This window comes from Sorex araneus, chromosome 1 (genome assembly GCF_027595985.1).
Source record: "Sorex araneus isolate mSorAra2 chromosome 1, mSorAra2.pri, whole genome shotgun sequence".
Classification (NCBI taxonomy): domain Eukaryota; kingdom Metazoa; phylum Chordata; class Mammalia; order Eulipotyphla; family Soricidae; genus Sorex; species Sorex araneus.
Window position 1 is genome coordinate 332,466,293 of NC_073302.1, and position 23,331 is coordinate 332,489,623.

At 38.5% G+C, this 23,331-nt stretch overlaps 1 protein-coding gene across 4 annotated transcripts in view; it reads right to left on the reverse strand.

Annotated features, from left to right (window-relative positions):
• PSD3 (pleckstrin and Sec7 domain containing 3) overlaps positions 1-23,331 on the reverse strand; it is a 525,397-nt gene that overhangs the window by 403,768 nt on the left and 98,298 nt on the right. For all 4 annotated transcript variants that reach the window (XM_055144428.1, XM_012935700.2, XM_055144411.1 and 1 more), the window contains 2 exons: positions 8,488-9,574; positions 5,981-6,376 (listed from right to left, as the gene is read on the reverse strand). In XM_055144428.1, the coding sequence (XP_055000403.1) occupies positions 5,981-6,376; positions 8,488-9,574 (1,483 nt within the window). The remainder of the gene's footprint in view (positions 1-5,980; positions 6,377-8,487; positions 9,575-23,331) is intronic.

Sequence of the window (23,331 nt, forward strand, 5' to 3'; positions counted from 1 at the left end):
TGAAAAGGAAGGTTTAGAGATGTAATTCACCAAAACCTGAACCTGCCTTTAAAGCAACATCCCTACACTGGGAAACTAGACTGCTTCCTAGCAGGAAAACACATCCATCTTACATATCTATGAGTACACCCTGAGCACAATACAAAAGATTACTAAGACACCTTTGAAGTTCAAGCCAAAGCTCACTTTTACAAACCTCTGTTGGATCATCTTTCTAAGCATGAAGACTTTAGCAGTCTTGCTCCATAAGAATGGGGAATGTCTCACTCGGCTTTGCCTCTACCTCTAATCATATTCCAGTACTTCTCAAACATTAAACTGATCATGAATCACGTGGGCATTTTTTAATATGCACATTTTGTTTGAGTAGGATGGGAAGAGCTCTGCATAATGCCTCTCCAAGAAACCCTCGTAGAAAAGATTTCCTGGGTTGAACATAAAAAACACCTGGAAATCTTTTAAAGCTCAGTTTAAATCTTTTCATCAACAGAAGCTGGAGAGACAGTACAGAGATTAAAGTGTTCACTCCTATAAACAAAGGAAAATTAAGGCTCTATGGTCAACAAATTTGTAAAAATCAATCTTTTATTCCATCACCAGCTTTGTTAATATCAAATCATTTTAATTTTCTATTTTAATAATTATGTGTTCAAATACTGTTTAAAAAAACAATTGTTTTGAATTCACACTTAAACAAATTTCTGTATCCTTTCTGTATCCTTTAAATTTCTTGTTACATATTATTTTTCACCCTAACACATAAGACACTAAAATTTGGACAAGACAAAGGAAGATATTTAAATACAAGTATTCCGCTTGAGAAAGGAAAAATACTAAGTGGAAGGTTGAAAACCACAAATATCAAATTCCCAAGAAAGCCAAGGGGAGGAAGGATTTTTCACAGGCCTATGAGCTGAACATAGATGTAATTCACCCCTTCTGCTGTACCAGTGTGCGACATCTGAAAGAAAAACTAGGAAGACGAGAGAGTAATTATGTCTACTACTACACAAAAAGGTTACATTTAAAGCAGTTTTATACATTTTAGAAAACCAAAGGAAAGCTCATATTATATTAGTGCATTTGCTATCTCTCATTTTCTATTTGCCCATACCCCACCTTTAAATATAAAGGGACAAAATTTAGCTCTGTTAATGGTTACAATGAAAACATTTCATGCCTAACTTACTGACTGGTCATAACTTACTGAGTGGAGCTGCAGCTGAGAGCTAATAAGCCAACAAAGGACGAAGCACCCAGATACAAAGGCACAGTATAACACCGGAACAGTATAACTAACTGTAAGGCTCTAATTATCCTTTCTAAATTTGGAGCCATGTGACTGGACTTCCCACAGCACCACTTATGCCTTTAGCCTGAGTACAATGTAACTGGACCACAAGAGGGAGAGGATACTACACTGATCCTTCATTATAATACTGCATTGTAGCACTGTCCTCCCGTTGATTTGCTCAAGCGGGAACCAGTAAATGTCTCCATTGTGAGACTTCTTGTTACTGTTTTTGGCCTATTGAATATGCCACAGGTAGCTTGCCAGGCTCTGCCGAGTGGGAGGGATACTCCAGTAGCTTATGGGGCTCTCCTAGAGAGACAGAGGAAACAAACACGGGTCAAGGCAAACGCCCTACCTGCTGTACTATCGCTCCAGTCCAATACTATATTATATCCACAAAATGAGCTACTTTTCCCAAAATGACCTAGATTCAGAGTTCAGAGCAAGCAGAATACCTGAAAGAATTTTACTATTCTTGTCTCAACTTATTAACAAATTCTTGAGTCATATAGTAACATATTGATGGTACAGAATCATTTAAAAGACACATTCTTGGAGTCAAAATGGAAATACAGCAGGTAGGGCACCAGCCCATGCACACATCCATCCAACCCATCCTTGGCATTATATATGTATGGTCCCCTGAAGCACCACCAGGAGAAATTCCTGACTGCAAAGCCAAGGAATGACCCCTGAGCATTGCTGGGTGTGTCTCACCATGCCCCATCATCCCTCAAAAAGACAAAAACTCTTTTAAAATGTCCCAACCCTATACTAGAATATTACCAGTTTGAAATATTATCTTTAACTTCAGTGACAACAGTAACAGGGAAGAATGACACTGATGTAGGCAAGGAGACAGGGCAAGGCTGCTCCCATGCAAAAGAATTCCCAGAAAGTAGTAAATACTCTCCCCACTCTAGGAATTAATCTTGGATGACCAAGACTTGATAGTTGCTTAGAGGTTGAGTTAGACCTAGCACAACTGTCCAAACCACTTTCCCCTTTCTTTAAAGTAGCACAAAGAGAACATTGTTATCCTAGGTTCAGAGGAAAGCACTGAAATACACTGCCAGCTAAATCACAAAGTAAAGACACATAATGAAAAAAGAAAAAATTAGGGGCTGGAGTGATAGCACAGTGGGTAGGGCGTTTGCCTTGCCTGCAGCCAACCCAGGTTCGATTCCCAGCATCACATATGGTCCCCTGAGCACCGCTAGGAGTAATTCTTGAGTGCAGGGCCAGGAGTAATCCCTGTGCATCGCTAGGTGTGACCCCCCCCAAAAAAAAGAAAGAAAAAAAATTAAAGCAATTTCAAACAAAAATAGCTCTGTTTTGTAGGGAGGTTTTGTTGTTGTTATTTTGTTTGTTTTTTAGGTAAATATTAAAATCAATACTTAAGTAGGGATAGTCTTAGTTTTTCTGGTTCAGGTCTGGCTAGAATAAAAGAAGCATGACCAGGGTAGAAATACCTCATTGTTCTTATTCCCTTTGCTCTGCTCCTTTCTCAGAGAAAAAACTAACATCTCATAACCCCTCAGGCTAGGTCATAACCCCTCTGGAAAGACATCAGGAACATGGCATTGGCCACTGAATAGAAACAAAATGTTATGAATCATTTAATTTGATACTATATCTTTTATAAGGTTTAGAACACATTAATAAAGTTGAAAAAATTTATCCTTGAATCTTAGCCCTGAGTGCTTCACAGAAGGAAGGTTAATGGTGCTGAACACCATTCTGTTCTCCTTTTCCCCAACAGACTCAATACTGATGTCTACTTCCTTCCATAAAGCAGATAAAAAAAATTTAAATGTTACTTGTTATATTAAAAAAAAATTGATGAAGATATGTTTATCAACAATTCAGTAAGTTTTTTCCACAGCACACAGAATTTTACAAAAACAACCAATTTTACAATTACCAACTCCAACTTCTGGCTTTGATTGTATAAAAGAAATTAGATCAGAAAAAAAAAAGAATAAAGATAAAATTAGCCTAAAAGAGTATCCCTACTACTAAGGAAAGGAAATTTATTTCTGGTATAGAATATGTCACTTGGAAATCATGAAACTTCATGTAAGCCCCTCACAAGAAACTAGAAACAGATTCCTTCCTGTAAAGTAAGGTTATTGCAGGCCCACTTCAAGCGATAAAATGTCTTTGCTCAATTCCTCCAAAGCACCAAAAAGATACAGAAGGTAAGGGAAAGTACAAAAGTTAGAGAAATAGTTCAAAATCTGCAGCTTGCTTTGCCTGTACAAGAACCAGAATTCCTCACCACACACCTCCTCAGCTCACCCACCCCACCACAGGGAGAGCTCCGTAGGCCTTTGAGCAGCAGAGATGGGCTAGGTCTCTAGCACCAGCACCACACTGCATCACAGACCCAAGCATTTAACCATTCAGACCAATTGGCCATGTACTGCAGGGAAGAAGCCACCCCACCCCCTGGCAATTATACAGTTTATTTTTAATTTCTTAGGATCAGTTCTTAGATCAGTACTCCAGCAATATTCTTTTAAACTCTAAAGAGATATTATCACAAAATAGAGCCTCCAGCTTTAGTCAATTAGGATCTTGTGCAAATTCAAGAACATAAATAGAGTACACTATTATGCTACTATGTTATTTTACTGGAGTGATGGCACAGCAGGTATCCTGCCCGCACGGCAGAGCCTGGCAAGCTACCCGTGGCATATTCGGTATTCCAAAAACAGTAACAACAAGCCTCACAATGGAGACGTTACTGGTGCCTGCGCGAGCAAATCAATGAACAATGGGCTGACAGTGCTACAGTGCTACAGTCCTACAGTCCATTTTACTGGCAGTACTTTTAAGTACTGATTGATCACTAGCCAGGGATTAAAGAAAGGAGAGTCAGCACTGGGCAGAAAGTCTGGTACACTCACCTATAAAAAATTTCTCATTGGATAAAACCTCACATATAACAACGCCAATGACACAGCTGAAACTATCTCAAGATGACCAGAAATACTTAAAATCTAAAATACTGCAGTCCACCTCATACTGTCTCTGAAATATTTAACTTTGCCTTGCAAAAGACCAACACTCAGACTTGCTCAAATGCCTACATCCAAGTCCAAGTGTGCAACCCACACATTTAACATACTTTGATTTAATTTCTTTTTGTTTCCACTTACTAAAGTTCCTCCCTTTATCTTCACTTACTCATTGTCCCTGTAACTCCGAGAGCAAAGTCTTTCACCTTAAAATGACTCCGTTTTTCTGTTTTTGATCTGTAATATAAACAAATTTCACTCATCCCAAATAGGAATTTCAGTGAATTTTCTATATACCTATCTAATGGTAATTTCACAATTGATAATTAACAGAGATGATGTTGAAACAAAAAGATTAAAGTGACAACCTCTACTCCCCTTACTTCCATGATTCTCAACTAATTCAGATTCAAACAGTTACCCAAGCTCCCATTCTGTACTGGGCACTATGTTTGATGCTTTTATCTATATTAACCCTTAAATCTCATGGCCATACATTGCACTAGATATCAAAAGCCCCATTACACAAAATACATAAGTTGTTTTCCAAAGAGAACAAGTAGCTTGCCCAATAATTCATATCAAGGTAATTCTACCCTATGAGATCTGTGCTTCTTGTCTTAGCTCATTAAGGATCCAATAATACAATCAAGAGCCCTAATCTATTCATTCTACATTGAAATTATTCTGGTACATTATATGTTCCAAATTTACATCTACTCATCCAGTAAATTAGATAAAAAGGTATTTAACACAGGGCAGACTACTCAAAGGCAAGCTAAATGACTTTATAAGAATATTGGCTTAAAAGAGAAATCAACACTTTTTATACATATTTAAAATAGTGTATCCCCACTTACCTTTGCTTCCATTTTCCCCAATACATAAAAGCAATTTAACTCAGAAATATACCAAAAACAAATTCACAAAGCTGTTGAGAGGTTTAGCACTCTCTGCCCACTGATGAAGGTGCTAAAATACAGGTAAATGGATAATAAGCCAAGAAAAAATGAAACACTAGATAAGCTACAAATACATAAGGAATCACTAAATGATTAGCACATCATATATAACCTATCTAATTTGCCATTTTTTCTCCCAAGGAGACTTAACTCCTAAAGCAGTGAGAAAAAAAATAATATTTATATCCATGAACAAGGAATCAGTTCTATCAAGCACCCAGATAATCAAATCATATTATTCCCCATCATCCAGAAAAATTGCCTGGAGGAATATATATAGAGAGAACTCCTAGAAGGGACCAATGTATCCAACAACCTCTAATTATAGTTAAGAAATTAATTCCTTGATGAATTAAAAAAGATTAACCAATGTCAACAATAGAACGAAAATCAATATATTTCTGTTCTCCTCAGTCAACTAAAGCTGCACCATTGGAGCTGAAACCTACTCAATACCTATGAATAGTTGTTCAGGACCCATCTTGTATATAGTAATCCAGGATATAACATCAAATATACTGACCACAATTGCCAATTTGGCAAACCACAAAGTATACTATGACTACCCTAAATCTCAAATACATTTTACTCACATAATTTGCTAAATGCTTTTAAAATATATTCCACAAACAGATTTGCCAGAGAGAAAGTACTACAAAGTCACCAGCATAAAACTAATTTTTTAAAAATGGAACTAATACCTTTCCCAGAAAGCAATTTCCGGGCTACTTTTCACATAGATGGAGTCGCTAGCATCATTCAGCCCATTAAGGAGTCCACTGGAATAGCCCATCATAATTCCCCCATCTGCTGAGACGCCCAGGACATCTTGCTGTTCTCCTGCAGATGCCCTCTCCAGGAACTGACCACCTTCCTTAATGCGCTGCTGTATCATTGGAGTGAGAGGCATTTCAAAGCTAAAGTAGCTATCGGGCTCTGAGCATAACGTCTCCAAGGACTCAGCACTGTAGTATAAAGAAGTGTTGTCCAAAATGGTCTCAAACTGGGAGCTGTACACGTCAGTGGAATCCTCTGCATAACCTGTTCCAAAGACGTCATCATTTTCTTCTCTGAAATGTTCCTCTCTCTCAAAATTCCTGGAACAGAAGAATTTAAATGTTAGGCTAATTTATTCTTGTTTATTTAAACCTCCAAATACAAAAAATAATAGTATTCTGAAGAACTGGCACTTTTACTCACTGGTCTTATGTAAACATTTTGTTTTAAATAAAATTTCAGGATAAAACTCTCTACACTGTCCTTCCTGCTAACTTCCTAGGATATGAATATATTTGATCCAATGACTATTTGAGTAAACTCCTAAATTCTCATTTTCATAAATTAGACTCCACAAGCTTACCTTAACAGCTGCCATTTTATTTTTACCATAACCAAATATATTATGTAAACATAATAAAAAATATACACTAAACATTCATTAATCTTAGTTACCTTCTGATTTAAAACGATAGATATATCAGAATCCAACAGCTGCCCTCTGCTGAAAACAGCGCAACATTACAGAAATTTCTAATCCAAAAATCATAAAGTGAATGATAATGAGGAAATATGTCAAAATAACACATTTTTCACAAAGCTAGTAAAAACACAGATACAACTTACAAGTTAATATACTTGGGTGTGGAGTTATTTCTATAAAGTATGTTCTTCAAATGTTAAAAATGAAAACTTGTATAAGTATAATGTGACACTTTCAGGCAACTTAAACTCTGTGCTTCAAGTTTATATAAATAGAATAAATACATAAATATGATTAAAATATAAATAAATAGGAGTAAATTATATGTAGAACACCCTTATTAAGTAATCCACATACTTGAATTTATATTCAACGAAATAGTTGTTGAATATAAATTCAACTAGGTTACTTTTAAATTACAGAAGGTCGGTACCCTATGCCAAATTCTGTTCAGATTTAAAACTCTCATTGATTTCTCACTGCACCTATAGTAAAAGGGAAAGCTCTTTTTATTAACCTACACCCTTACTCTCCACACTCACTTTCTACTTACCCACACATACATTCCTACCTCCCTCCCCTTCCCATGCTCCAGTAACACAGGTAAAATCTCACGTCTTTAAATTTACCATAGGTCTTTGTTTTTTGCAAATTCCAGAAAACACTCATAGGTCCGTCATGCTCAGACAGGTTTGTTCCGTTGCACAGGTTGTTCCCTCCACCTTTCTGTGTCTGGCTAACTGACAATCCTCCAATCCTGACAAATTATCATTTCCATAAGAGACCTTCCCCCTAAGTCATTAAATAAGTTAACCTCTTGCCTACTTTCAAATTATTCTTTCTATTGCATGTCTGTTCATTTCTTCGGAAACTTAGGACAAATTGTAATTCTATAGTTGTTCCTGTGTTTATGTCATCAGTATCTCTCTTTGGCAGCAGTACTCTCCATTAGAACAATTAACACAGAACATCAATGTCATTTGTGAAACATGTGGAAGGAAATGAAGAGAAGTAATGCAGGAACGAATTAATTATCTGTACACTGACAGTACATAAATGACTTTGCTAAAAGGAGGTGTGAGTGTTCAGGAAAGGGCAAAAGGATAGGTCAGATACTGAGCTGGCATGGATATTGGAAAGATGGAAAAATACCAGGAAATACCATAATTCAAGTTTACTTTCCAGATCCTTAATCATAACATGGGCTACCCTCAAGAAGAGATTCCAAAATAAATGCAATGAAACAACTCAACTAGACAGACTACTGACTCCTAACCTGTCTAATTCTAGAAACTTAAGTTAACTGAAGCCCAGAACTTCAGTGTAGTATGGTGTGTGCATGTGCAGGGGAAAGTGAGGGAGCTGTGTGTGTATGTTTTCAGATTATAAATGGTAACTGTGGAGAGTTTTGTTAATCTGATGTTTGAAAATTGTAACCTGAAAAATATTAGAAATAATGTCACATAACTTAATATGTGGCTCCATAAACCTGCTTCCCTAGGACTACACCATGCCTAATGGGCACTTTTTTAAATGCACACCTTTTTTAAAAGCCTAACTTTAGTATCTTAAACACTTAGAAAGAACCTGCCTTCAAATAATTGCTTTCTATTCCATGTTAACAAGGAGCCAGAATGCTGTGAACAGACTTCTCAGAGCTGAACACAGAATAACATTACTACAGTATATGACAGGCATCACAACTGCAGGATCACTGTGAAAGCTTACCTCTCCTTGACAATATCCAGTTCAGCTTTCTTCTCAAGATATTCCTTTTTTTCCTTTAGAAAGACTTCATCCTCCCCATTCTCAACAAGAGGTGCAGGGGAAATGGTGCCCGAGTTCGCACTAGGTCTCTCAGAGGGAGCCTTCCAGGGTTCATCCAAAGTGTTGTTACTTAAACCAGTGAAATTATGTAAATCAGAAGATGGTCTGAGATTGCCTCGCACCTGGGAAAACTCTTTACTTTCAGCAGAAGTTGGCTTCTCCAACAATGTCTCACGACTCACGGAATGACATGCCTCTCTTTTCTCTTCTGTCCACAGTATTTCCACTCCTTGAAATTCCACATGTTTGGCCTGGCATGAGCGGTCCATAGATCCTCCTAAGCGGTCTCTCTCCACATCAGATCTCCGCTCTCTCAGAACACCAACACTGCCTGTGGAATTAGGGGGTGTTGTTGGGCTCCCCACAGAGAACAAAGGACAAGCTTGCTCCTTTACATTTAGAGTCCCTTTTCTCAAATTATTAATTGTTTGGAAAAGTTTAGCCTGAGCTTCCCTAGTTAATGGTGCAGACAAATCCTTCTGGAATTTTAGGTTAAAGTTCTCCTTGATCGTAACTTCTGCTGAGAGAGGAGTATGTGATGATCTTTCCTGTACAACAGGGAGACACTTGTTGGCTCTCTCTGTTCCCTCACAGAGAGTCTCTGGCTCTTTTTCAACAGGCTGGACTGAAAAACTAGAAACAGCATCTTTGTTCAGTACAGTAGCCTGTAATGTACCTGAAGTTCTTCTGGTTTCTGTGGCTTTCAGAGCTGTTGTTGAAGAGTCAATGGGTTGTAAACTTAGTTCCTTGGGCAGACTTTCAGAGACGGCCTCGCTGACATCTTTTGGTCCTTCTACAACACTGTCAATTCCAGAGTACTGACCAGCAAAAGGCAGGACCTCCTGCTGCCCTTGTTGGCAACATGGTAGTGAGTCTGCATCCAATTCAAGAGAGACTCTCAGCCCTTCTCCACTTTCCTCCATAGTCCCATATTCTGGAAATTCATTGATAACATTCGGTGGGAGTAAAGTACTTCCTCCATGGTCACCTACAAACACAATAAAATAGACACATGACCTGTTATGAACAGGTTCTAAGATGTACTAATAAAAAGCCACACATATTAAACACTCTCAAATGCTTTATTATATTCTTCCACTATCTTTTTCTCCTCCTCTTTCCCCAACACCACAACAAGACTTCTCAGAACTTTGCCATTAGCCTCCTACATTAGTTACATTAGTATAACCAGGAAGGGCTGGCATAAAAGGAGTCGGTCTAAGGACACAATGGCATATGCTACTGAATCCCGCTACTGACAGTCCCACACATACAATTACCTGAAGCCTATGCAAAGCATGATAAAATAAGGTCATTCACCATTTCCCAAACATCAGCCTCCAAGTAACAACTGAAATGTTAATATTAGGAATAACATCAAATAGCCTCATGATCTACCTACCAATATCTTGCCATGCAATTCTAAAAAGGAATCTCAGCAGGGGAAAAGATATTTAAAGTGAGTAAACTGGAGGGGGGGCGTGCAGTGTTCAAAATGTTAGTACAGAGGGCAGGGCGTTTGCCTTGCACATGGCTGTGGTACCAGGAGGAGTGATTCAGATCCAGAGTGCAAATCCAGAAATGTCCTAAGCACTGTTGGCTGTGACCAAAAACACAAAATAATTTTAAAAAGTAATTAAATGTTTTCTTTCAAAATTTTCCCTTTTACTGCTAGATTTCAGTGGGGAAAACAAAATGCTTTCAGAATATCCACTAAGATTTTGCATAGTGAGTTGAAAATGCAATAGAAATAATGTATTGAAGAACTGCACCAAAGTTCAGTTGTCTTATGCAGAACCCATATAGAGAGCAATGAAAACAATAATTAGTACATATTTATCTTATTTTAGCAAATGTACATTTCATATTAAAATGACAATGAGAACAATAAGTATGTGCTGATGAACACATATAATTGGAGGTTTATAGATAACACCTATCATAGTTACTTCAGTTTGTGTCTAATTTACTCCTGAAATTGATTTTGCTTACTTTTCATGAAGAAAATCCTCAACTACACAAGAAATGTACATGACAACTTCATGAAACAGAATATTTGTTATTGATAATATTGTTTTTTTAAAAAGTACTTCAAGTTACCTTTCTTTATTTAGGTAAAAGACTTGATAAATGTCCAAATATATATACACTAAATTTACATGCAAGTCTTGATTTCCAAGCATGCGCAATATGAGGTAATTTGTAAACATGAGTTAACATGTTATTCAAGTGTGTTACAACTGAAAATAGCATTATATCCAAGAATGTTTACTGTTTTATAACCCATGTTTAAATAACTGAAATATCTGTCACTGTCACTGTCATCCCATTGCTCATCGATTTGCTAGAGCAGGCACCAGTAACATCTCCATGGGAGACTTCTTGATACTGTTTTTGGCATATCGAATACACCATGGGTACCTTGCCAAGCTCTGCCGTGCAGGCGGGATCCTCTCAGTAGCTTGTCATGCTCTCCAAGAGGGGCAGAGGAATCAAACCCGGATCAGCCTCGTGCAAGGCAAACTCCCTACCCACTGTGCTATTGCTCCAGCCCAACTAAAATATACTTTCATTAAACCAGAATTAAGTATTGGAATTCAAACTGCACTTTCCCGTGACCTAATTTATAATATAATAAATCAGAACTAATAATTTAACTTGCTGAAGAGGAAGCAATCGTTTAGTTTTCAATATCCATTAATTTTTAACATATCCACAAAATTGTGTTAATACAGAACAACTGTATGACCTCCCCCCAATAAAATCCATATTTCCCACTGCCCTGTCTCTTCAGCTTTAATAACTACATATATATACAAATATATATATATATATATATACTGTCTGTCTCAACATCTTATGCAAATAAAGATTCAAATTTGATCATTGCCTAAGCATAAGAAATTTGTTTAGGAAATTCAAAAATTCACTCCAGCAGCACGTGAAAGATGCAAAGGGTAAAAGATATGAGCATAAATAAACTCAGTAATAACAAGCAGGGCTAGGGAAACAGCAGAATGGACAGTGTTGAACCACAACTCAAATCTTCCATACAGCCATCCACACACCCATCAGCATCTCATCCCCCCCTGTTCTCTCAAATCTCAATGTGCTTCCAAGACGGTGCTAAGGCTATATTCACTATATTATATGTTATAGTTTTTCCTTTATTTTTTATCCATCTATGTCTATTACTAATCTAACTAAAAAGAAATAGTGATTTCTCCTTCACAGTCTTTTTTTATTATTATTTTTTTGGTTTATTTTTTATTTTATTTTTTTATTGAATCACCAAGTAGAAAGTTTCAAAGCTTTCAGGCTTAAGTCTCAGTTACACAATGCTCGAACACCCATCCCTTCACCAAGGCACATATTCCAGCTCCAAAAATCACAGTATACCTCCCCCACAACCCTCCAGCCCCCCCACCCCACCTGTGTAGCTGATAAATTTCACTTTACTTTCTCTTTACTTTGATTACATTCAATATTTCAACAAAAAACTCACTATTATCGTTTGGAGTTTCCCGCCCCCAACGTCAGACCTGCTGAAAAGGAAGCATTTGATAATTTGTTTTCTATTGCTGAGAATGAAGAGATATGAGGTCTTGCGGCCACAATAGCGGCCACAAGGTTTTGGATTTCTGTATTTTAGTAACTAAGTCCAGATAAATTTCTGCCAGAAGTTGCATCATTGCTAGCTTGCACCTCTCTGCTATGTTATATTCTACATATGAGTGCAATCTTTCTATTTCTGTCTCTTTCTTTCTGACTCATTTCACTCAACGTGATACTTTTCATGTTAATCCACTTATATGCAAATTTCATGACTTCAACTTTTGTAACAGCTGCATAGTATTCCACTATGTAGATGTATCAAAGTTTCTTTAACCAGTCATCTGTTTTTGGGCACTCCGTTTTTTTCCAGATTGTGGCTATTGTAAACAGTGCTGCAATGAATATACACATGCAGATGTCATTTCTACTATACCTTTTTGCCTCTCTGGGATATATTCCCAGGAGTGGCATTGCTGGGTCAAATGGAAGCTCAATTTCTAATTTTTTGAGAATCGTCCATACTGTTTTCCAAAAGGGTTGAACCAGTCGGCCTTCCCATTAGCAGTGAAGGAGAGTCCCTTTCTCCCCACATCCACGCCAACATCGGTTGCTTTTGTTTTTTGGGATGTGGGCCAGTCTCTGTGGCGTGAGATGATATCTCATTGTTGTTTTGATATGCATCTCCCTGATGATTAGTCCTTCACAAAGTCTTACTGAAAAGTTCTGCCCAAATCTGGATATATATCTGTGACAAAAGAATTTATATACTAAATATTTAAAAAACCTTTAGGATTTACCTATATAAAAGAAAATTAGCGTAATCTGAATAAATAAAGCTCCAGTAGGTTTATTTTGCCCTCTTAAAAAAAAATGTAAAGTGTAAGGGGTGGAAAGCAAGGGAAAGCTTTTCACACACATGTACATATCTGTACTTCACAGAATAGGTCATCTTCCATTGAAATCACTGATTCCTCAACTATTTGGTCAAATTTCTAACAAACTTCTTCCTATCACCTATTAAAGTTGTTTTTCAGGGCTAGAAGAGTTAAGTGCTTGCCTTGCATGTGTCCAACTCCTGTTCAATATGTGACCCCACATGGTTCCCTTAGCATCTCTAGACATGATCACTAAATAGGAGTAAACCATGAGTACTACATACCAAAAACTAGATACCAAAAAAAAAAAAAAAAAGATATTTTTCCCATGGTGAATTAAATTCACTGGTTTCTTAAGAGATTTAATGATCTTAGAATAAATGGAATACTGCTGAAAGTTAACAAGGTAAATTTCAGAAGTGCCTTAAATTACATATTAAATACCCATCCATTTTCTGCAATACAATGAAACAGGAAAAAAAGTGGCTCATCAAATCATGAAGAATTAAGTATGTTCATAGTATGTGTTTCAGAATGACTGTGATACTACATTTAAGAAAAACCTTATTTGAGTAGAAAATGAAATGAAAATACTTCCAATCCACCTAGCAATCTGCCTAGGAAGCTCCTAAAAAAAAAATACTGGAGAAGGAAACAATAAGTGTAGGCAAGTCTATTTAATAAAAGGAAGCTGAAATTTGAAGCAAGTAAAAGAGCTCCAGAAGGATTCTGTATGACATAATAGAGTTTTCCGTAGACTGGCACATCTCTGCCCAAGCCTTCAAGAGAAACACAAATAGATTCTATATACACATTCCCTGGAACCTGAGCCCAGAACTTTTTTTGAAAAGTTTGTTTGCTTTCTTTCTATCCTTCACCAACTATAAGACAGAGGTGACTGCCCTCCAACGTCCTGATGAATCTATCATATCACATATTCCAGAATGGCAATGGAAAAGGTTATCCACAACTTCTACTCGGATTTCTTAGATAGCCACATCCACCTGCCCATATATACTAAATTCCACAGGATGGATATGTCGTTCTCCCTTCCGAAATCTGACATGCCATTTCGTCAGTAAAGAAGCATACAGCACCCGATCCAGACAAGGTCAAACCCGAACATCTGAAGAATCTGCCATCAGTACTCCTCAATACACTGGCTCGGCTCTTCACATGCTACAAGTCTGAATGCAAGGTTCTATCCCAATGAAAAACCAGCAAGACCATTCTGTTGTACAAGAAGGGAGACATCCATGACATCGGCAACTATCTCCTAATCTGCCTGTTGTCCATCATCTACAAGTTATTCACTTGAGTCATCCTGAATAGGATTGGCAGAACATTAAACGAAGGTCAACCATGTGAGCAAGCCAGGTTCCACAAAGGATTCAGCATGATCAACCATGTCCATATGGTGACCAAGCTCACTGAGATTTTGCGAGAGTTCAAGATGCCACTCTGTCTAACGTTCATTGATTTATTTTTTTTAACTTATTATTAAATCACCATGTGGAAAGTTACAAAGTTCTCAGATTTATATGTCAGTTATACAATATTCAAACACCCATCCCTTCACCATTGCCCATATTCCACCACCAGAAACCCCAGTATACCCCCCGCCCCCACCCCCCACCCCCTACTGTATAACTAATGAATTTCACTTCATTTTTTCTTTACCTTGATTACATTCCATATTTCACTATAAAACTCACTATAGTTGTTGGAGTTTCCACCCAAGAGAGACAGACCTACTACCAAGGAAGCATTTGATAATTAGTTTTACATTGCTGGAAATGAAGAAATATGTAGCCCCACTGCTACAAGTACATAACTCTTCTCTTTTTTTTTCCTTTTCCCTTTTTTTTTTTCCGTCATCCCCCTTTCAGCGCCTCATAGTATGGTGTACACCATGCCGCGTTGGCCAGCGTGGGGCTTTTGCTTAGTTCACAGTCCAGAGAGGTGGCTGCTACATTAAAAACCTTCAAAATTTCAACAAAAACTTACTGTTATTATTTGGAGTTTCCCCCCCAAGTCAGACCTGTTCAAAAGGAACCGTTTCACATTGCTGACAATTATAAATGTTAAGTCTGCGCGGTTTTGGATTTCTGTATAAAGTCCAGGGAAAATTCTGCCAAAAATTATATAGCCCAGCTCACAGTCCCAGTGCATTGCTGTAAGAAGTCTCTGAATTCAAAGTCTTTAGGCGCAGAGAGTCCGATTCGCGCTCAGCGGCTCCCGATTTATCTGGGCCGAGGGTTACGCCCCCTTCCCATGAGTTCCTGGGAGCCCCAAAAGTAAAAACCGAATATCTCTGGGTTTGGAGTCACAGAAGATGGCGCCTGCCACGTGGGTGCCGCCAGGCCGCTGCTTTCCGTGCAGGAAGACAGGGTGGGGAGGAAAAAAATCCACCCCCGGCAGCACAGAGTTGTAGCCCAGTTCGCAGTCCCAGTGCATTGCTATCGGATGCTGCGCTGGATGCCCGAATGTGTTACATCTCTTGAATCGAAGTCTTTAGGCGCAGAGGGTCCCTTCCCCGAGTTCTTGCAGGAATAATACTGGGCACCGTCAGATGTGGCCCCCCACACTCACTGCAGACCCGGCCGGGGTAAGCAGCGTCGCAGCGCACCGTGATTCAGGGGGCGCCCCCTAACGTTCATTGATTTAAAGAAGGCCTTTGATTCTGTTGAGACTGAAGCGGTCATCAAAGCCCTAGCCAAACAGGGCGTTCAAACTCAGTACATCAGGATCCTCCGCGAGCTACATTATGGATTCACCACCAGGATCTCACCATTCTACAAGGAAGTATCATCGACATAAAGACAGGGATTTGGCAGGGTGATACCACCCTCAAGAACATCATGCAACGACTGGAATGGGAAGGAATGGGAGTGAAGATAGATGTTTGGCAACTACACCACCTCTGCTTTGCTGATGACATTGTTCTAATAACACCAAACATTAGCCAAGTGGCATGAATGCTGGCTGATTTAGACTGTGAGTGTGGAAAGGTCGGACCGCAGCTGAATCTCATGAGGACAATGCTCATGAGAAATGGACTAGTTCCTGATGTTCCATTTGCTCTCAATGGAACAAACATGTCCAAATGCAGCAGTTATATTTACCTAGGTGTAAAACTCAACAAGACGAAAGACCTGGCACCTGAGCTGCGCAGGAGGAAGAGAATGGCATGGAACACCTTCAAGAGTGTCGAAGAAGTTCTTAAGAGGACAAAGAACCTCCGGCTCTGGGCATATCTTTTCGACTCCACCATTCTTTCTGCACTAAAATACACCTCAGAGACCTGGGCCCTATGAAAACAGGATGAGAACGCTATTCGGGTCTCCCAAAGAGGAATCAAAAGAGCTATGCTTGGAATATTATGTTTCACTCAAGTGAGAGAAAGAATCTGAAGTTCCAACCTCCAATTATGATAGAGAATCAGGGACACTGTATAGTTTGCCAAGTCATCGAAAATCAGATGGACCAAACATGTAATGCAATTTGGAGACAATGGCTGGACTAGAGCCGTTACTGACTGGATTCTACTGGACATCAAAAGAATGCCTGGCTGCCCACCTACGAGATGGTCTGACTTCTTCATCAAGACCCTAAATGAACAGTTTGAACCTCTCCGTGTTCCTGGAGCAAGCAGATGCCATTGGGCTACACTAGCATGCAACAAGGATGAATGGAGACATTATTCATGTCCACTAGAGCAAATCGATGAGCAATGGGATGACAAGTGATACAAGTGACAAATATTTTAAAAATTTAATTATTTTTTAAGTTGTTCACAATAATTTATCACATTCAATATTCCAACACCAATCTCCACACCTAAACTTTCTTTACTATCCCTCTAGCATCAGCCACTAAGAAGTCTTTCCCTGTGTCTGATAAGAAAATGTTGACTCTCTACCTCAGAACTAGGAAAGCTGAAAACGGTAACACTGAACCATCTTAGGTGTACAGTGACTTGGCCATAATTTAGTTTACCAGCTTTTGTATCAACAAAATTGCTTTCTTGACCTGTTTTCCTGTGAAACAGGCTGGGAATAGCATACATTGTGCGAATCTGAAAATGCAAGACATGTCCCAATGGCTTAGCTAACAGGGATATTTGCTGTGGCTGGAGCGATAGCACAGTGGGTAAGCGTTTGTGGTGCACACAGCTGACCTGGGTTCAATTCCTCTGTCCCTCTCGGAGAGCACAGCAAGCTACTGAGAGTATCCCACCTGCATGGCAGAGCTTGGCAAGCTACCCGTGGCATACTTGAAATGCCAAAAACAATAAAAACAAGTATCACAGTGGAGTCATTACTGGTGCCCACTTGAGCAAATCGATGAACAATGGGACAACGGGACAACAGTGCTACAGTGCCTTGAGAATATAAAGTCTAATAGGCAAGAACTGCATTTATTTTGTTGCTTTATTTATTTGCCATTATGTCCCTAGCATCTAGAACAACAGCACTACCTAAAAGAACTTACATATTTGTCAGATCAAAAAATAAATTAAAAATGTCCCGTAACCAATAGAACAATATTTTTAAGAGAATCTCAAAACAGAAACAAAAATCCTAAACTCTGAAATGAACCCTCACATGCTCTACCACAGAGTACATGAACTAATGACATGTTAGATTTCCCCAAAGGAGAAAGGTTCTAAGTCTCCTTCTGAAATGTGTTTGTTCCCCGAGTCTGGGTGGATGAATATACTGCTGCATTGAATTCTGATTTCTGGGTAGTTAGGCTCAGAGGTATTAAAAAGTTTCAGAGGAAAGTCTAACAAGTAAAACCAAAACCTGGAACAATGGGCATGTCAGTGTACGCAATACAAGCCAACTGCAGAAAGATACAGAAACTCCATCTTGCCCCCCAACACCCAGAGGGAACCACAGATGAACAAAAGGCTCTATGAAACCTGAAGATGCCAGAAGCCTGTGTAACATCCTGCCCCAAATGCATTAGATTCTTCGCTGCCACTGCAGCCATTAAGCCCTTAGCAGGGAGCCAGGTATCCTGGAGAGATCCTCAATCCTGCAATCAACAAAAGCCTGTGACCTACCTAAAAGACAATATAGGAATACTATGTAGCCTTCAGAAAACATGAAGTCATGAAATTTGCATATAAATGGATCAACATGGAAAGTATCATGTTGAGTGAAATGAGTCAGAAAGAAAGAGACAGACATAGAAAGATTGCAGTCATATGTGGAATATAATGTAACTGAGAAGTACAAGTTGGCAATGATGCAACTTATGGCAGATATCTCTCTGGACTTAGTTACTAAAATACTAAAATATAGAAACCCAAAACCGAGAGGCCGCTAAGTGTGGTCACTCGACCTCATACCTCTTCATCCTCAGCAATGGAAAACAAATTATCTAATGCTTCCTTTTCAGCAGGTCTGACTTTAGGGGAGAGACTCTCCAAACAATAATAGTGAGTTTTGTTGAAATACTGAATGCGATCAAAGTGAAAGTAAAGTGAAATTTATTAGTTACACAGGTGGGGGGCTAAGGGTGGGGGACTAGGGGCGTGGGGGGGTTAGGGGTGTGGGGGTGCAGGGTGGAGCTATAATGGGATTCTTGGTGATGGAATATGTGCACTGGTGAAGGGATGGGTATTCGAGCATTGTATAACTGCGACTTAAACCTGAAAACTTTGTAACTTTCCACATGGTGACTCAAAAAAAGAAATTTAAAATAAATAAATAAATAAATAAATAAATAAATAAATAAATAAATAAAAGAATAGCAGGGTTATGTGGTCCTAAAAGACCATATATCCTACAAAGTACTGAGAACAGTGAAGAAACGACTGCTCGACTGCTCAGGATGAGAGAAGTGTGCTGAAAGTAGATAAAGGACCAAACATAATGGCCTCTCAGTATCTTATTGCAAACCATAATGCCCATAAGTAGAGAGAAAGATGGAAATTGTCTGCCACAGAGGCAGGGATGGGTGAGGTGGGGTGGGGTGGAGGTGGCGGGAGGGATTCTGGTGACATTAGTAGTGGAAAACGAACACTAGTGAAAGGATGGGTATTCGATCATTGTATGAGTAAAACTCAAACATGAACGCTTTTAACTGTATCTCATGGTGATTCAATTTTTTAAAATAGAGGAGGGGAAAGGAAAGAAATGAATTCAGCCACACCAGCAGACAGTGACAAAAGTCAAAAAGACCCTCAGCTTTGAGAAAGTTTCTGTTCATTTCATCACCCCATTTTTTGATGGGGTTGTGTGTTTTCTTCTTGTGGAGTTCAACCAGTGCCTTGTATATCCTTGATATCAACCCCTTATCAGATGGGTGAATATCCTTACCCATTCTGTAGACTGTCTTTGTATCTTGGTTACTGTTTCTTTTGAGGTGTAGAATGGCTAAGAGGCACATGAGAAAATGCTCTACATCACTAATTATCAGGGAGATGCAGATTAAAACAACAGTGAAGTATCATCTCACACCACAGAGACTGGCCCACATCCAAAAGAAAAAAGCAACCAGTTTTGGCGCGGATGTGAGGAGAAAGAGGACCCTTCTACACTGCTGGTGGTGATGCCGACTGGTTCAGCCCTTTTGGAAAACAGTATGGACAATTCTCAAAAAATTATAAGTTGAGCTCCCATTTGACCGAGCAATACCACTCCTGGGAATATATCTGGGAGAGGCAAAAAGGTATGGTGGAAATGACATCTGCATGTGTATGTTCATTGCAGCACTGTTTACAATAGCCAAAATCTGGAAAAAAATAGAGTTCCCAAAAACAGAAGACTGGTTAAAGAAACTTTGATACATCTACATAATGGAATACTATGCAGCTGTTAGAAAAGATGAAGTCATGAAATTTCTTATAAGTGGATCAACATGGAAAGTATCACGTTGAGTGAAATGAGTCAGAAAGAGAGAGACAGACAAAGAAAGATCGCACTCATCTGTGGAATATAAAGCAACACAATGGGTGACTAACACCCAAGAGTAGTAGAGATAAGAACCAGGAGGTCTGCCCCACTGACTGGAGACTGGCCTCACATGCTGAGGAAAAAGGCAGCTGAGATAGAGAAGGGAACACCAAGTAGAGGATGCTGGGAGGACCCACTCGGGTTGAAAGAGGCATGCCGAAAGTAGACTACAGACCGAACATGATGGCCACTCAATACCTCTATTGTATGCTACAACACCCAAAAGGAGAGAGAACAAAAGGGAATTCCCAGCTGCAGAGGCAGGGTGGGGTGGTGGGGGCAGGGGTAGGGGTGGTGGGAGGGATACTGGGAATATTGGTGGAGGAGAATGGGCACTGGTGGAGGGATGTAAACGATCATTGTATGACTGAAATGCAAACATGAAAGTTCATAAGTTTGTAACTGTACCTCACGGTGATTCACTAATAATTTTTTTTTTTAAAAAAGAAGATCCTCAGCTATCTCAGATCTTTCTAGGTTACCTGAAGTTATATAATGGAAGAGAATCAATTGAAGAGAGAATAAGCTTGAAAGAAACTCTGATAGAAAAAACTGAAAAGTCATTCAAGCAGACATGAAGGAGCTTAAGAAAATAGTACAAACCTTCCCAAAGTCCAAAGATAGAAGCCCCTTTTTATGTTTCCAGTAATGATAAATGGGTTCCTTAGTACAAGTAACAGCTTTATTTCAGATCCTAAGACTTAAGTGGACAAAGTTAGCTTCCTGAGAGAATAGTCTTACATTATTTCTCCCCACTTTATACCCTTTTATTCCACTAGGTCTTGTAGGGAAATAATTTAATGTAAAAACAGAATTAAATCACTAGCTTCTTTCAAATATTGTGGACTTTATGACTTAACTAATTCTGCTATATTTCTTATGCACTGATTTCTAGGTATTAGACTTAGTTCCACTCATCAGAGATAAAATAGCTGTGACTTTTAATCTATAAAAGTCATCAAAGCAAAACTATAAAAGCACTGTGCTATTTTTGGAAGGAGGTAGTGGTAATGACTGCCTACCATGCTTAATACCACATAATTGTACACATTAAAATGGTGAAATTAGTAAACTATGTTATGTATTCTTTACCACAATTAAATAATAATTTAAATTATTTATACTCAGATGTGTAAAACACACACACAAACAAAAGAATACAGTAGCAACATTTGCAGCAGGATGGATTAAGCTAAAATTGAATTGGTGACCTTGAGGATAAGGTGTAAAACCCCACAAATAAGTAAGAGGTAACAAAGAAAAAAATTTTTTAATTAAAAGAATCTAAGGTATTTCTGACAATATAAAGAAAAATATTTCAGGATTATAGGAATCCCCCAAAAGAAAAGAACTGCTAGTTGAGAAAATAATAGTGCAGCACTTCCCCAAATTGAAGAGGGAGACTGATACACTGACACAGGAAGCTCAAAGTGTACCAATCAAAGGAAAACCAAACACAACACTAAGCATACTATAATCAAATAAAAAAGAACAACAGATAAATATGCACTCATAAATGAATGAAAGGATTCATATGGGGAAAGGAAAACAGATTTCTCAAATGAAAACTCTACAAGCAACAAGAGAAAGGAAAAGTACTGCCAGGAGTGATCCAAAGTAATCCAGTTTACTCTAAGCCAGTAGTAAGCCCTAAGCACTGCTGGGTATGCACCCCTCTTCCCCCCAAAACTGTACAAAGTATTGGATATATCGGGGAACAAAACCTAACCTTCCACTGTTTACAAGTGAAACACTTAAACTCTTGAAGCGAAAGGCTAGAAAACAATCAAGCAAGTTAGCAATAGACTGACAAGAGCAGGAGTGGTGAGAACCAAGAGTATTCAAGCTAAACAAAGGAGATAAGGACAATCATTACATAATAGTCAAGGAAACAACAGATGAAAATTCAACTTTTATCAGCATATATGCATCAAACAAAGGAGGAAAAAGGTTTATAAAACTGCTAACAGATAACACACAGCAGTGATCTTAACACCCCACTCTTACTATTAAATAGATCTACCAGAAAGAGCATCAACTAGGAAACAAGAGCCCTAAATGAAGAATTGGGAAAAAATGGGGTTAACAAACATGTACAGGAACATTCACAAATAACAACAAACTAAATACACATTCTTCATCAGTGCACATGGAACATTAACCAGGATAGAACACATGCTGGGGCACAATTTCAGTGGGCATAAGTTCATCAAAATAGAGATAATATTGAGTATATTGAGTATTTTCTGAGATCACAGTGCCATGAAGAAAGAAATTAACCATAAAAGAAAGCAGGCAAAACCTCCAACATTTGGAAACTTAAGAACATTGTCAACAATTGGAACCAAGAGAAAATAAGAACAATATTTAAAGAGTTATCAAAATGAATGAGAATGAAGATAAAAAGCTCTATAAACATAGCAAAAGCTAAGGGGGCAAGTTCATGACAATAAACCTTACAATGGGAAAGAGAAAAAAGCTCAAATCAATCCTATAATGTAACAGCTTGAGTACAAGAAAAAGAACAACAAATCACTCCTAGTTAGTATAAGGAAGAAAAAAAATTAAAGCACAAGAGGTCAGAGAGATAGCTGTGAGGTTAAGATACTTAGTTTGCATGTAGACAGTCACAATGCAAACCTACCAACATTTACGGCCCTCAGAGCGTAGCTAGAAGTAACCACTGAGCACAGGGTGAGGAGTTGTTCCTGAGTATCTTTAAGCACTGGCCACCTCTTCCCAAAAATAAACAAATCAATGATACTGAAAATAATTCAAAGGGTAAATGAAACCAGGATATGGTTTTCTTGAAGAATGAAAGAGACAGGCAATGCCTTAACTTGACTCGCGGGAAAGAAAGAGAGAGAACTCAAATAAATTGGATCAAAGATAAAAGGGTAGAAACCACAAAAGATATTTTAGAACTACTAAATATAATAAGAAATTATTATAAATAACTTTATGCCACTAAGATGGAGAATCTAGAAATCAACATTTCTTTTCTCTTATTTTCACTTTTTTAGGAATCAATAAAAAATGGAAAACTTACATATTTTCATACCAAAACCATAAATCAAATCTTATATACTGAAATGAAAAATCACTACTGACTGAAATAGAAAAGGAAATGAAAAGTTTCCTTCTTCCCCAAACAGTCAAAACTATTCTGGAAGACCAAGAACCCTGAGCTCCCCCTGACCTCTGGGATCGACGTCCGCGCTGCTTGCCCGGACCCGTCGGAACTGCCAGAACCGCCAGCCTCACACCTCCGGCAGATGGCGGGGAGCGCGAGGGCAGGGACTGTCTATTTGTTTTGGCATCGGGCATGAAAAGGAATTAAGTGATGT